This window comes from Scomber scombrus, chromosome 13 (assembly GCF_963691925.1).
Source record: "Scomber scombrus chromosome 13, fScoSco1.1, whole genome shotgun sequence".
In the NCBI taxonomy this organism is placed as follows: domain Eukaryota; kingdom Metazoa; phylum Chordata; class Actinopteri; order Scombriformes; family Scombridae; genus Scomber; species Scomber scombrus.
Window position 1 is genome coordinate 12,791,820 of NC_084982.1, and position 14,845 is coordinate 12,806,664.

The 14,845-nt window shown below is 39.3% G+C and overlaps 2 protein-coding genes across 2 annotated transcripts; one reads left to right on the forward strand and one right to left on the reverse strand.

The window, feature by feature from the left end:
- Positions 1-69: 69 nt before the first annotated feature.
- On the reverse strand, positions 70-6,554 carry gpr143 (G protein-coupled receptor 143). Its single transcript, XM_062432049.1, has 9 exons — positions 6,284-6,554; positions 5,079-5,188; positions 4,612-4,706; positions 4,129-4,221; positions 3,686-3,795; positions 3,488-3,596; positions 2,937-3,054; positions 2,596-2,851; positions 70-657 (listed from the first exon to the last, which is right to left on the reverse strand). Exons 1-9 carry the CDS (start codon positions 6,537-6,539, stop codon positions 554-556), a joined length of 1,251 nt encoding a protein of 416 aa, XP_062288033.1. The 5' UTR covers positions 6,540-6,554; the 3' UTR covers positions 70-553.
- A 3,586-nt stretch (positions 6,555-10,140) lies between these two features.
- On the forward strand, positions 10,141-14,367 carry LOC133993204 (ankyrin repeat and SOCS box protein 9-like). Its single transcript, XM_062432085.1, has 7 exons — positions 10,141-10,295; positions 10,457-10,536; positions 10,783-10,890; positions 11,216-11,366; positions 11,634-11,768; positions 13,829-14,020; positions 14,150-14,367. The coding sequence occupies exons 1-7, from the start codon at positions 10,211-10,213 to the stop codon at positions 14,299-14,301; spliced, it is 903 nt and encodes a 300-aa protein (XP_062288069.1). The 5' UTR covers positions 10,141-10,210; the 3' UTR covers positions 14,302-14,367.
- The last annotated feature ends 478 nt before the right edge of the window (positions 14,368-14,845 follow it).

Below are 14,845 nucleotides of genomic sequence, written 5' to 3' on the forward strand. Positions count from 1 at the left end.
GTGCAACCACTCATAAGATATAAAGAAAGTATCACCAACAGAACCTTAAGAAATATTTTTGATATTTAATATAGTATAAAACAAGTGTGCAAAAATACAAGATGGACAGCTGGAAATACAGTAACTACCTAAAGAAAAAAGTACACTAATTAGCTTATTCTATTTTTTGTGCCTTAGGAGCTTAACAGCAAGAGTGTATATATCACCAGAGCGGAGAATTTCCCAGGAGAAATGTTTCATTAAGCACTTAAGGCACTTTTAAAGGTCAACCTCTCAGTTATTAATAAGAAAATGTCATGATTGTTCTGTTGATGACTACTACAAGAGACAGTGCAGTAACTTCAGGTTACTGTAATGTAACACTACACTTTACTTACAGGAAATAGACACATTCTGTTGCACCAACTAATGAAATTTCATAACCAGTTAATAGGTGGGAAAATCTCAACAGGACAATTAGAGGAGCTAAGAAGAAACAAACTTAAAACAAAAGTAACTAAAAGAACAATGTCACACAGCAAAGTAGAGCAAGGCGGGTTGTTGATGACCCCAGCTAGTGCCTCACAGAGTTCTCCAAGGATTCTCCATCAGCGTCTACATCCTCAAAGTCTCGTAGCTCGCTGGAAATGCGGATTTCAATTGTACTAGACTCTGAACCTAGCAAGACAAAATAGGGGTATATTACTGGGTGAAGTCAGTTTCTTTTAATGCAAATGACAGCTGATTTAACAGATCATAAGTGTGTCTATTCATGCACATTGATTCACAAATGTATTTTGGGAAATCTGAATTAATGCACTGCAATTCACAGTTGGGCTGTATGGTTTTTGAACTCTACTTGCATTTGACTGTGGAAACAGACTGAAGGCTGTATAAATGAATGAAAAACAAAATCCTTTTAAATATTAACTTTATTTCTAAGGACTTGTCATTTCAGGGACACTGAATGTTGACACAGAACATTAAATAAAGTATGTACATGAGCTAGGTGATGACAAACACAAAATGGTAGAAAATGATATAAAATGCTTTACAAAATCATCCCAAAATACATTTGAGAGTCTTCAGGGGCCGTTTTCACAGCAGGTTTTTGATTCATCAAAGTAAGAAAAGCATAGGCGTTACTAATAACACTGACGATGGATCTCTTTTATTCAAGCATTCCCAGTAAAGAGTGTGTCATTGGAATTCAGCCATCATTCATTTTATTTGTTACACCTGTGCTTTCACTACTGTGAAATGTCAATATATCTTCTGTGAAAAACACCCTGTAATCACTGTGTTACGAGAATGAGAGCGTAAACATTATATATTTTTATCCAGTAAATGCACATCTGTGTTCAATATACACTCGGTTGCCAGTTTATGAGGAACACCTAACAGAATAAAACAAATATGCAATAAATCCTATCTTCATGAAGGTTATATTGACAGGTGTATATGACTGCTTCAAGAGTTTTAGCTGGAAGTACCTGATAAACTAGGAACCAGGTGTATTTTACCTGCTTCATGTGTATATTTAACAGCTTTGCTGTTATATTCCGCATGTCACGTTAAGCATATAATGACACTTTCTGTGTAATGGTCACTTCTAATCTGCTGTGGAGCAAGTATTTTAAAAAACTTGCTCCACAGCAGATTGAGCTACTTATTTCAAGTGAAAATGTGCTTGAAACAAGTGAAAGTTGTTTAAAAACAAGTTACTTTTTTGGTGATGAGTCTTATTTTAAGTGTAATGAGATTTATTTTGACTAGAAGATTTTGAGTTTCTGCAGTGTTTTGTTGTAATGCGCATGTTTGTCACACAACATTGTTCTATTTATTAATTATATCTCTGTATACTTTTTTGCACCAAGCAAACCAATCACAGCCCTTGCGGTCTGCGTTGCCTCGACGCGTAGGGGTTCACGGCGACGCAGAGAGCTCTGCGTAGGTACGCCGTCGACCCAACGTAGGAGCATGAATCAGCCTTTAAAGCTCTTTGTGATAACTTAGCAAAGTAAGTGCACCATGAACAACTTTTGCATTCATGATGTTGTTACACAGTTATTATGCATGTCCTTCCAAAGTGCATTAAGAAGCACAAGCAGAATGATAGAAACGCTGCTTCTATCATTTCTGTTCATTATCACAAAAGGAATGTGTAACTTGTAGTGTAATTTCATACTACTGCACTATTTAGTACACCATAGATCAAAACAGACAATTCTGCATGGTGTTCCATCCTGCTGTAATGCAAGTGCATTATTATGAAATGCAGTACAAATCAGCTGCAACACTGCTGAAAAATGTTTTTACTTTTAATTTTTACTAAAATTCATCACAGAGAGCTTTAACTCTGTCCTGGTTAATTGCTCCAAATCTTAACCTTAAAAGAAAGAAAAAACCTTCTCTACAGAAGAAATTCAGACAGTTGGATCAGATGTCTCGATGGATAGTATTTTGCCATAATGATTTCATCCACAAGAAAATATACAGTGAGAGAAAAGACAGTCCAGCCATAGCAGCAGAAGACACCATGAATCAGGGAAATGTGTCAGCCTCACCAGCCCTGATATACCGGTGAGTCATTAGTGCCACTGGGAGCCCAATTACCTTCTGAGAGAACACTGATGGCATCAGAATGTTGCTGGCCATTACTCATCATGCTCTTTTTGCCATCCTGGACGTGACCCTGGTAGAGCAGAGTGGCTCCCCCTATGGGATTATGACCTCCTGTGTTTGGCACTGAGGTAGAAACCGAGTCCCAGGCCAGCTCCCTCCTCCGCTGCAGGCTGAGGTCAACATCAAATCCTGTCCAGCCATGAAAGGCCAGAGTGTTGAGGAAAGCCTGCATGGGGTTCAGGATACCCTGAAAGAGCAAAAAATACACAATACAAGGTGTTAAGACATTTAAAAATGTTCTGAATGCAGTGTGTCGATGTATTGTAACCCACCATTATAAACCATGTGATGAGGGCTGCATTCCTGATGTTCCTGAAACTGTTGTCATTAATGTCCGCCTGCATCTCCAGGTAGAAGAGGAGGCTCTCATTGATGATGTTGGGCACCCAGCTATAACAGAGGTAACTGTCTTTAAACATGTCTCACTAGATGAGGCTGTCCTTATTTTAACAACAGAATGTATTATTCTTTTCCACACATTGGCAGCTGATGTCCAACTCTAATTATTAACAGCTGTGGAAATAAGTGTAGTTAATTAGTTTGACCTCTGTGACCTTGCATTTTGAGTCACATTACTTCAAAACTGACACCACAGCAAGATGGCCTCATTGAACCATGACCTCGATTGAACAACTGTAGCAACATTCAAGTGTCTGCTAATAGATTTTCACACTGTATGAAAATGAATGGAAGGAAATGTCTCCATACAAACATAAAAAATCTAATATGGTCAACATAAATGTAAAGAAAACATGATTTGTAGATAAGAGGAACACATGGGCATGTTTAAAGTCGATCCCTTTGTTAAAGAGAGGTAACATACCAAATAAAGAACACCAGCATTATTTTAAAGAAGCGTATTTTAATCTCGTTGGCAAGCCGTCTCTCATTTTCTGTGTAGATTCCTTGCCGCCCTTTCAGTAGAGATGTCACTAAAGGAGGAAGACGAGAGAGGTCATTCATATTCGTGCCCATCTGTGTCTGTTAAAAAATGTTTGTATTTTGAGAGCAAGAAACTGACCTGCAGATATTGTCCGACTAAAAAAGACTGGGTTTGCCACCAGGACCAGCAGCATTGGCGCGTATGTGGTGACATAGTGAGGTATAGCGTGCTGGAGGCCTTGTTCACAACTGCACGAAAATGCAATAATATCAGCATTGGGAATTATGAATACACGGCGCTAAAACGGGGACACATACGTCATTTAGTCTTCTTTCTATTATCAGTGTCAAACAACAATGGGACAGAAATCATCAGCCTAGTTTCACAAACACTTTTCTATGGAAGTACACAAAAAGAAATGGTTAAATCTGCATATTTTTAGAAAGTTGATCTATAATATTTTCTAATAAGCTCAGGCTCTCGCAGGAGAAAAGACAGCGACACAAAAAGGTTATGAACTCTGTTTATCTCCTGACAAGACTGGGCGTGGGGGGTGTCTCAAGGACAACAAAGTGTCTTACTCTGAGATGGATGGGTAGTAGAGCATGGCCACTCCTTCAACACACAGCAGCACAGCCAGACCCCATGTAATCATGTGGTAGAGGATAATGGTGCTGTTGGGGAAAGAAACAAGTCATGAGACTGAGCTCACAATGCTGCTGCAGCTCTGTATCTCAGGGATTTTCTTTTTCTTTTTTTCTTTTCATATTTTTCTGCTGTAAAGCCAAACAAATGTACAGCACAGACTGTGGAGCGAAACCTATTGTTAGCCCTTTGAAACACAAGGAGCTTATATGAAAAACATCTCCATCTCTTGGTAAATGTTTTCCGTAAAAAATTCAAACCAGTTTCAGTAAATGGGGGTGGTGAATCTATTTTAGACAGTGAAGCAAAGTGAGAGAAAGATGTTTCACACATCCTGCTTAATGTAAGTGTCCCATTGCCTCAGTGCGTAGGGGAGGTGATAATGACTGTTGGTAGGTGAGAGGTGAGGATGACAGCACCTGATTCCTGCAGATGTTTTCACCACCAGGAAGACGTCGACGGCATAACAAAAGGTCCACCAAAAAGAGGCGCTGAAAAACAACTGGATCCACATCTGTAACACATATATAATAGTTAAATGCACCTCTGTAATATACTATTTATACAGGTCACAGTTATAATAAAGCATTATTAATCATGTATATGCCTTGTTTACGAAGTTAATCTGTGTCTTTACAGTTTTAAAAAGATGTAACTGATGCCGTGCACATGCTCGCTAAGCATGAATGAAAACAAATAAGAATGTGTTTACCATGGAATTTGGATTTTATAGGATCATGCATGATTTATAATTAACAAAATGATGTGTTTGTTCTTTCACTATAGTCATTTTCATGTCATCTGTCAGGAATAAAGCAGGTGCCTTTGCTCAGTTCACATGGAGGGTTAAATAAGGTGAGGCTTTGCCAAAGAGCATCATACATACTGCACTTCCAACGCAAAAGACCTCTGGCCAGACAACAGTGCTGTTGGCCACCGAGATGCGGTCGATGATGTTGGGTAGGCCAAGCCAGACAGATGACCTTACAATGATACCTGGAGGAGGGAAAAGGACCACATGGTTTCTAATTGTATCTGCAAATGAGACAATTCCTGCTTTGCCAGGAAGAAGAGAGGAACATAAACACAAAAGAGGACTGGTCTTAATTAACATTTAAAACACATCAAGCTCTTTTGGTATGATTAACTGTGTTCAGCCATGAGTCCTTTTAATTGCAGCTTTACATCATGGAAATATGAACTGCCTCCAGGTGTGTTTTATAAGGGGGAGGGGGTTTCCATTTCCGACATGAGACTCCCATGGAATGGAAAATCCAGGAGCTCTCCCAGAATCATTATGTGATGCAGACTACATGCTGTTATGTTATTTTTGTTTTAAACTGTGTCACGGGCATACTTCAAGCTGTTAGTCTGCAGTGCTGGATAAATCTCACAGGGTACTTTAAGTACACAGAAATACATGACTTCATTTGCCTTCCCTTTCACCAAGCGCAGAAACAAAGTGATTAATGAACAGTTCTGATGTCGTGCAGCAGTCTTAAAATGATTCACAGCCTTTTATGTCATTAACGGAGTAAATATTAGTTTGTTTTGGGGGCTGTTGCTGCATTCAAATCACAGTCATGATCACCTCCCAAATCAACATAATCCATCAGAAAAGTTCTTGATTGAGTCATTTCATTACTGAGAGGTCCATGATTCATTAATTTTGTGTTGCAAAAAGACAGAAGCTGCATCAATTTAACTAAAAGGTGTAAAATACATCTATTTTCTTCACACACCTTTGCCCTGAATTGCAAGTTTGTTATCAAGTTTCCAACTGAAACAGGGTGACATGTAGCTCATGTAAGATCAATCTGTATTATTAGTTATTTCTTTCCTTCTTTCTTTCTACATATACATTTGCATTTGCATAGCTGTATAGAAACGTGTCAAATGTTATCTCTGAGTTTGAATGAGGCTGGTGACATAGGCAAATGTAGAGCAACAAAAGGGTTAAAGACAAAATATTTGCGTGCGTAATTGGATCCAGAAATACGATGTTGTGAAAAGCAACTCGTCCTTTTTCTTCTTTTTTTCCTCTGAAATAACTAAACAAAAACAGGCCTACAGCAGCATTTGGCTCATTACCTGTGCATCCTAGTATGTCACAAATGCTGATGATGAACAATATTCGTGATGAGGATGCGGGCCTTGGCACAGGATATTGCCCAAGTCTTCTGTATCCTTTGCGTTTTGGCAGCAGTTGCAGAATAGAGAGTATGAGGCTGAGGGACGCGCTGCTGACAGTCAAAGCCCCGAACAAGAGAGGCTGGAAGGTGACCACAAACTCCGTCGCTGCGTCTCGGTTCGGGCAGCAGAAAGTCTCCAGCCGAGGGGAGGCCATCACGGACCGGAGAGAGAGAGAGAGAAGGAGAGAAGTGGGCTACGGTGTCAGGAGAAAGAACAAAAAGAAAAGAAAAAGGAAATGACTGAATCCATGACCCAACTCTCTGAGAAATCACGGGGTTGAATCATCATGTGCTTCTATTTAATCCCCGCAGTTGTAGCTTTGCCACAATACAAAAAACCGACAATAGGCCGTTGTGTGATGGAGTGTGATGTAGGTTTTTAAGTTGTGTGAGCTCAGAAAGCTACTGTGTATTTTAATTAGCTGATTAATGAACAATAATTGACTGAACTTGGTCTGTGCAGTATCTCTGATGAAGATGCCCTTAAAAAGGATAATAGGATGATTAGATACACTTAATTGTCCTCCTGGGAGAAAAGTCAATAAAAGTCAATATAAGAACTTCAGATGGAAGACAGTAACCTCCACATTCACAAATCATGATAATATTAAGATATATAATCAATATATAATATGTTGGGAGTTTGTAACTCTGTAGGTGCAGTAAACATTGTATTTTGTATTTTATCCTGGCAACACCATAGTAGATGAAGTATTTCAGACAACCAAAGCTGGATTACCAACTGGGCATTAGTGACCCATTACCCCAGTGGCCTAGACTTTCAGGGGCCTCAAAGGCATGGGATCACTTTCTGCCAAATCTGATTTATTGATTCATATAAACTGAAATGGAAAAGACTTAAAAGCAACTCCTGTATTTCTAACTAAACTTTAGGTCTTGTAGCAGGCTCCTTTGTCAAAATCTGCTATTAATACTGTTTATATTTTGGTAGATTAGTAGAACCAACTAGCTAAATAATCAGACCAAGTTGGGGAACAACATTTAACTTTTTCTTTATACAAGGGGCCCACTTGTGGGTTAATCAGGCCCTGGACACACATGATGCACATTTGATCTTTATAACCTGATAGGTCCAGTAAAGAGGAGTCAGCCATTACTGTAGTGCATTATTATTAATATAATTAAGTTTCTGAACTCATGATCCAATTAGCCTCAATGCGTCTGGTGGTAATCCGGGATGCCACCACATTATGCTGAGCCTTCTACAGGTGAAACTGGGTCAAACTCTACATCCACTTGATAATTTTGGCGGTGCCTTTGAAATGCATTCAACACATGCTACGTGCAGATTAGGTGGCTGGTGAATGGTGCTGTTCGATTACCTTTTGTGAGCTATTGTGTGCTATTTGTAGGAGTGTTTCTTGTATGTTTCAGCATGAAAGAAAGTTTCTTCACATCCTGTAAAAGTCACTTATTTTTCTTGTACATACATACAGTATGTAAATGTCTGACTATTGAACTGACATAAAAGCACTTCACAGTCTTAAAGAATTAATTTGCACATGAACACAAAGAGGATTGTGGATTTTTGTCTTACATTACTTACATTGAAAATGCATTATGAGGAGATCTCTTACTGGTCATATGAACAAGAGGAATGATTACAGAGAGAACAAATGTGTTTCAGTATTCATTTGGGCACTCAACCATTATTTTAGGACAGAGTTAAAAAAAAAAACGTGAACCTATCTTTTAAGGCAGTCATGAAAATGTTAAATTTGTGCCACAAAGAGAAAAAAGTTAAATGTCGGGAAATGGGATGGGAAGCCCGAGAATAAATTTGGTTCAGCCCTGTGATTAGATTCCTGACAAAACAGATGACATTTGGTGTGCTTTGCTTACACAAGTTAGCCCCACAATTAAGAGCCTACTCTTGCAATAAATTCCTCTCCAATACATCCAGATACAGCAGAGGTCATGGCAGCTGCTGGATCCGCCTGCTTGGACCAAGATCTGAGGAAACAAGTGGACATTGAAGCGGTTTTATTTGGAAAAACAAAGCATCAAGGACTTTCATTATTCAGTACTACAGAGAGGGTATTCATTGAGTTTCTACAATGGCATTGTAATCCATATGCAGCTTCCCTGGTAAGGCACAAAGTCAATTGTATGGCAAGTTTGTAGCCTGCTGCCAGGGATTAACAACTCCCCCGAGAACACAATTGTTTAAGTATTGACTTGCTGTTCTCTGCTGTCTTTGTCTGCTCTCTGTTGCTGCCCTCTGCTGGCCCTGACAAAATATAACGTGTCTCTCAAGATCTGATAGATATTGCTTGTGCTGTACATTTCTGAAGCTCACTGCGTGAAATGATTTAGCAACCACACAAGCTGATATTGTAAATGTAGTCCACACAAACTCTACCACTAGCCTGATTCTGTAAAAACATGTTCCCATAACACAGCTGTTGTCTCCAACTCAAACTGAGTGTATTTCATTAGAATCATACAGATGTTACATAGAAACTTAAATGACCCCTGTAGGGGATTTTTAATTTTTTGTAGGTTGCGTCCTTTAAAGAGGCTGGAGATCAGATTAGCATGTTGCTGGAGCTGGGAGGGATTCAGTTTATTACACAAGGACACCAAAGCAGAGCAACTATTAATATTTATTAACTTATTAACACGGGTGCATGAACCCACCCTTTTAGAGTTTAAGGAAGGTCTTTCTAATCATAAGACCACCCACCTACTTTCTGGTTATTCTGAATATAAGGCCAAACCACAAAAGACTGTTTAATCCAGGGTACTTTTGGCTTCAGAAAAAATAAATATCTGGGGAATGTTAATATTTTAATGCTTCTTCAGTGTTAAATGCAGATACCATCACAACATAAAAAAATCAGTGTTAATCTGAAATAAATTACAAATAAGGAAACAAAATAAGAATAATTTGGCCATTAAAGGATTTAAGACCCTAATTACTGGAGATGACTGCGTGTTCTTGTAATGAAAATATGTTTTACTGATTAGTTTTCTTTGAATTGTTTGTCAAATAAAAAAATAGTCATTACAAGTACATTTTTATTTATGTACTGTACCTATATATCACAGACCACAGAAATACCTCAGGGGGCTTTACAATCTGTACAGCAGTACAGTCTCTTGTATCATTAGACCCCCCAGACATGGAATAGACCAATAAAGCAAAATTACAGTACTTAATGTGCATTTCTAGATATTCAAATTTCACATCCCTGCAATGGCAGCCATGTCTGAATCATTGCTGGGGGCAGTAAAATTGTTTTTATTGTGATTGTTTCAGACTGAATATACAGAATTTGTTTAAAAATGAAGGCCGTCAACATACATGAAGAATCTCCAAAATAGAGTTTCACAATATAAAAAAATATTGCTCTTAAATCAGGAACAATGTAAATAAATATAAACAGATGTAATTAAATGCACTGCTAAGTTCTTAAACCAGTGTGTCTTGACTGTAGCCACAAAGACTTAATGAGCTCCCCTTCTACGCCACACATCCTCTCCAGCAGAAGAGGATGGGTGTGGATGTGCAGTGTCATATTACACACACATCACAGACCTGCTCAACAGGCCGTTCTCCCCCCCCTCCCTCCCTTCTCTCTCACTCTCTGCACCTTCATTGGTTGAGACCCAACAACTACATTCAACCAGCCTGCTTCCTGCATGGCAAACACTTTGCCGGAGAGGAAGTGACATCACAGCACTGAGACTTGGGTTGCCAACAATACACTGAAAACAGATGAGGACTCTGACTTGTGCACAGTTCAGCCTCAAATGCAGACTGAAGAGGCATAAAACAGCTTTTGGAACATCACTGTGAAATATGTCTGCTGGACAAAAAGAAACACTGCGGGACAGTATATGTCAAACTGGATCTGTTGTTTTTTTCTCAAACCCTTTGATGAGTGGTGAGTAGCAGCTGGCAGCGTGAGCTCAAACTGCAGCTGGAGTGTATTTACTGCTTCACACAGAAAGTTTCATCACGTCCTTGTAATGCATATTCATGTCATTTAAATGTATGATACTGATTAAATTATGAATAACTATTGACTATAATTTCCACTCGTAGATACTGAATCAGACTGGTCCCCGATTCATGATGCTGCATTTAATGGACGTTTCCTTGCTCTGCAGAGACTTATCGCTCAGGTAAAACTTTGTGGGGTTTTTGGTTAGGTTAAAGGGTTATTTTATACTGCATGAATGGTTTAATTACAGTTGTTAAGCATTTAAAACATCTTTTACCGACTGAAAAATGCATATTTGATGCAAATACTTTATAAACAAACATCTCTCGTATTTCATTTTGCTGTAGATTTTTAATTTTGTAGCAAAACTCCTAATGTGCTTTTAAAGTATTTCAATGAATCTAAATGCACTTTGTATTGTTCACAGGGTACATGTGTAAATATGAGCACTTTGGACCAGGTTTCTCCCCTCCATGGAGCATGTATACAGGGCCATATAGCTTGTGCAAAGCTTCTGGTGGAAAATGGGGCAAATGTCAGTAAGCAATCATCTGGTTAGGCTTTTCACAAACATGACAGAAATCCCAAATTTAAGAAGTGTGTTTTGTGTCTTTTCTTGACAGAAATTCCCAAATAATACTGTAGTCTAGTTAGATGACAACCATATCAATTATTGCTGGATTTAACTTTGTGCTGGTGCATATTAGTAAGAGATTAACCAGACCTGGATACAAACAGGCATGCAGACCCATCAATGAATGCACAATAACACATTAACAAGCATAAATCTGCACCTGCATCTGACTTTGAATTGAGTAATTTTTGATGGATTTTCTCAAAAATATTCTTATCTATGTCAGGTAAACATTTCAACAGTGGATGGACAATCCCCCCTGTCAGAAGCTTGTGCCCGGGGCCATATGACCTGTGTATCGCTGCTCCTTCAACATGGAGCGACTCCCTTTGGGACCAGCCAGTTAAATTCCCCAATCCACATGGCTGCAGCCAAAGGTTAGAGGTGGCATTCCTCTGCATATGCACCGATAAGCTATGCTGAACCAGTTTAATCAGGCACTACAAAATGCACAAGGAGTGCCAAAATGTCAGAAAAGCTCTTTGAAATGAACAATGTATAAAAAATACTGTGTGTTTCTTGTCAGCTACAAAGTAAAATGATTGCATATTCTTCCCCGTGATGCCAAGCACAAGCATATTTTCAAAGCACAACCTTTCAAGTACCTTACCTCTCATTGTGATGATTCTTGTAACTCTGTCTAGGTCATCCAGAGTGCATTGAGTCTCTTGTTCAGTATGGTGCAGATGTGGATCAATATGTCGACCAATCAGGCTCCCCTCTCCATGCTGCCTGCTCCAATCAGCATCTGAGTAGTGTAAAGAAATTGCTTCGACTTGGTAAGAATGCTTGTCACTTTACCTCTAACCTGTCAAATTAATTAATTATTTCAGGTTGAAGATGGAATAGGTTCACAATTCTTTAAGTCTGTCTTAAAACAATAGTCAGATATGAACAAGGACACTGTTTTTGCATGCGGTAATCATTACCCCTGTTCCTACTGGCCATTTAGAGATCCATTCCGAGAATGGTTACAATGACAGAAATGTGCGACAACATCCACAGTTCTTGTTGTTTGCAAAAATATATTCCAAAATTAAGCTGAAAGCGGGCTGCTTTCGATGCAAAGGAGCAGTGGTTCTACTCCAAGCCCCCTCTGGATGTCCGTGGTCCTCACCCTATCTCATTTCAGCCACTTGTATCCACAATCTCATTCAGTCACTACCTAAAGCTCATGGTCATCAGTGAGGGTTGGGATGTAGACCGACTGGTAAATTGAGCTTTGGCTTTGGCCTCTGTTAACCTCATGCTCATGCGAACAAGACCCAAAGATACTTGAATTCCTTCACTAGGGGCAGCAACTCACTCCCAACCCAGAGGGAGCAGTTGACCTTTTCCATCTGAGCACCGTGGTCAGATTTGGATGTGACTCTCATCCCAGCCCCTTCAGATTCTGCAAACTGTAACAGTGCCTCCTGGAGGTCACAGTGTGTTGAAGGCAGCAGAACTCATCCTTCAAAAATCAGAGAAGGAATCCAGAGGACTCCAAACCTGACTCTCTCCTCCCCCCAGCTGCACCTTGAGATTAGAATTGGTTACAAGGACGTTCCCAATCCACCATCACTACTCATTTGGGTCTCTCAGGTCTGTCAGGCAGCCTCCCCTGCCACCTGATTCAGTTCAGCACCAGGTGGCGACAGCTCTGCTCCTCTCTTTACCCAAGTGTCCAAACATGAGACAACTATAAAGTCATCAGTCTTTGGCCTAAGGTGTCCTGGTACCAGGTACACTTATGAACAATCTTATGCTTGAACATGGTGGTTGTTATGGCCAATCCATGGCTAGCACATCAGTGCACCACTTGGGTGAGTTCAGTTTTGGAACCAGTGCTGTGTGTAGAGGTCAGCCCAGTCGGTACAACTTCACCTCCCGCACTCCAGCTCCATCCCCTGCAGGGAGGTGAACCAGTTTATGATGTCTGTGATCAGCACATCCTGGTCCCTGCCCCTGCATGTTTGGCAACACACTCAATCTCAGTCTTTATCCCTGTATGTGTTGGGCCCACAGGGTTGCAACTCCCCTCCCTGGACACTTAAACCCCTCCACCACGACAAGGTGATGATTTTCAGAAGATCTTTTCCATCTATCACTTATCGAAAGCACATTAGGAAAAAATCTTTTTAGTGCTTAAATTTGCAAGCCTCTTCATTTTATACAAACTGGTGTGTGAGTGAGTGTTAATTTTTAGGGCGTTTTACAAACAGGGTCGTGCAGTTTGGTACAAATTATTTAAAAACATTGAGAAACATTTTATGTTGTTTTAGTTGGTAAATACCCACTCAATATATTTTTGATTAATATGTAATTATTAATTTCAAAGTTTCTTAATAAAATAGACTTGCAACAATTCTTTAACAGATGAAAAAAAAATACTAATATATTTTAAATGTCCTAAAATATATATATATATATATATATATATATATACCTGAGAAATATACAGAAAAAAACAATATCAAAATCTTTTAGTGGCCAAGAAATGACTATAGCAAGCAAAAAAACTTTAATTTAAAGTAGAAGCAGTCATTATGCACAGTGATTACTATTGTTGATGCAGTATGCCCATGTCTTGTATGTGAATGTATCTGCTGGGTAAATGTAAAAAAAAGTGAAATAAATTGCAAACTAAAAATAATCATTCTTTAGGATTTGAATATTCATAACCTGAGTAAGTGTAGTCTAACCAAGAAATGCCCCAAAAATTGTATGTAAGCAGTAAAAAGAATAACTACTGTTCTGTGCTGTAAAGTTAAAGTTAGGATAAAGTTCTTCCTGAACTGTCAGAGAAGTTCTTCACCTGTGAGGACATCATACCTCATTAGTCTCTGCTCTCCTTCAGGTGCTAGTGTGAACAGCAGTGTGTCTGGTGACTCGCCCCTGCACATTGCTGCCCGTCTGTCAAACCCAGAGATGGTGTCTGTCCTGCTTGACCACGGGGCGGATCACTCTCTCAGGAACCTGGAGAGCAAACGGCCACTGGACCTCGCACCTCCCAACAGCCTGGCAGAGAGGCTGCTGAGACAAGCTGGAGGTATTGCTGTCAAAATAACCAAGTAGGCTACCTGTGAAGATTTTCATGGCCTTGAAATTAAGTTGGTGCAGTAAGACGTAATAATTGAAACATCTTTCTGTCATGGCTTATGCCCCCCCTCCTGCCCAGGAATATCTCCTCTGATACACTTGTGCCGGCTGTACATCAGGAAAACTGTGGGCAAGCAGAGACTAGGCGGGATTCATGACCTTCACCTCCCCACAGAATTGAAAAAGTATCTTCTCTACCAATCAGACCTGAGAGGAGACATAATGCACTGAAATTACTGTCAAAGCCAGATTTAGTGCATTTCACCCTGAGGCCAACAGGGGGTGGACTTGGATAATCTTGCAGAGAGAAGACTACATCATGGCGCTTGGGTGTAATGGTAATATAATGAATAATTCTTATTTATGACAAACCTCTGTGAACATACTGATTCTCAAGATTAATGTAGACTTTCATATGGAGACCTAAAAGTCTTAAAGCAAGATTTCTATGATTACAAGAGTTTTTATATTATTATTTTTGACATTAAACATGCACAAAAGCAACACAAAATGAGAATATAATGGCCTCATAAAATCAAATAAATGCCAATTCGTTTTGAGTTTCATACACTGGAACTATATTTTTATATTACACAAGTATTTACATTTTGTATATGTCGCAGTTTTTCATATTTATGACAGGAAGGTTTGTTGTTTTTTTTGGTGCTGTTGTGATGAAATGTTTCTCTTGGGACTCACAGTAGATACGAATTTGTCTCTCATGAAATATTTTACATGCCAGGTCCATGTTGTTCCTACCTGGAAATGGCTATTG

Bases quoted from the DNA above. Each gene is read 5' to 3' on its own strand.
- gpr143 (XM_062432049.1), bottom strand. From the start codon at position 6,539: ATGGCCTCCCCTCGGCTGGAGACTTTCTGCTGCCCGAACCGAGACGCA. The intron at 5,189-6,283 runs GTAATGAGCCAA...TCCCTCCTCCAG, and splicing joins TGACATACTAGGATGCACAG to GTATCATTGTAAGGTCATCT. The intron at 3,055-3,487 runs GTATGTTACCTC...CCTCTGTTATAG, and splicing joins ATGCTGGTGTTCTTTATTTG to CTGGGTGCCCAACATCATCA.
- LOC133993204 (XM_062432085.1), top strand. From the start codon at position 10,211: ATGTCTGCTGGACAAAAAGAAACACTGCGGGACAGTATATGTCAAACT. The intron at 10,537-10,782 runs GTAAAACTTTGT...TATTGTTCACAG, and splicing joins TGCAGAGACTTATCGCTCAG to GGTACATGTGTAAATATGAG. The intron at 10,891-11,215 runs GTCAGTAAGCAA...TATCTATGTCAG, and splicing joins TGGTGGAAAATGGGGCAAAT to GTAAACATTTCAACAGTGGA.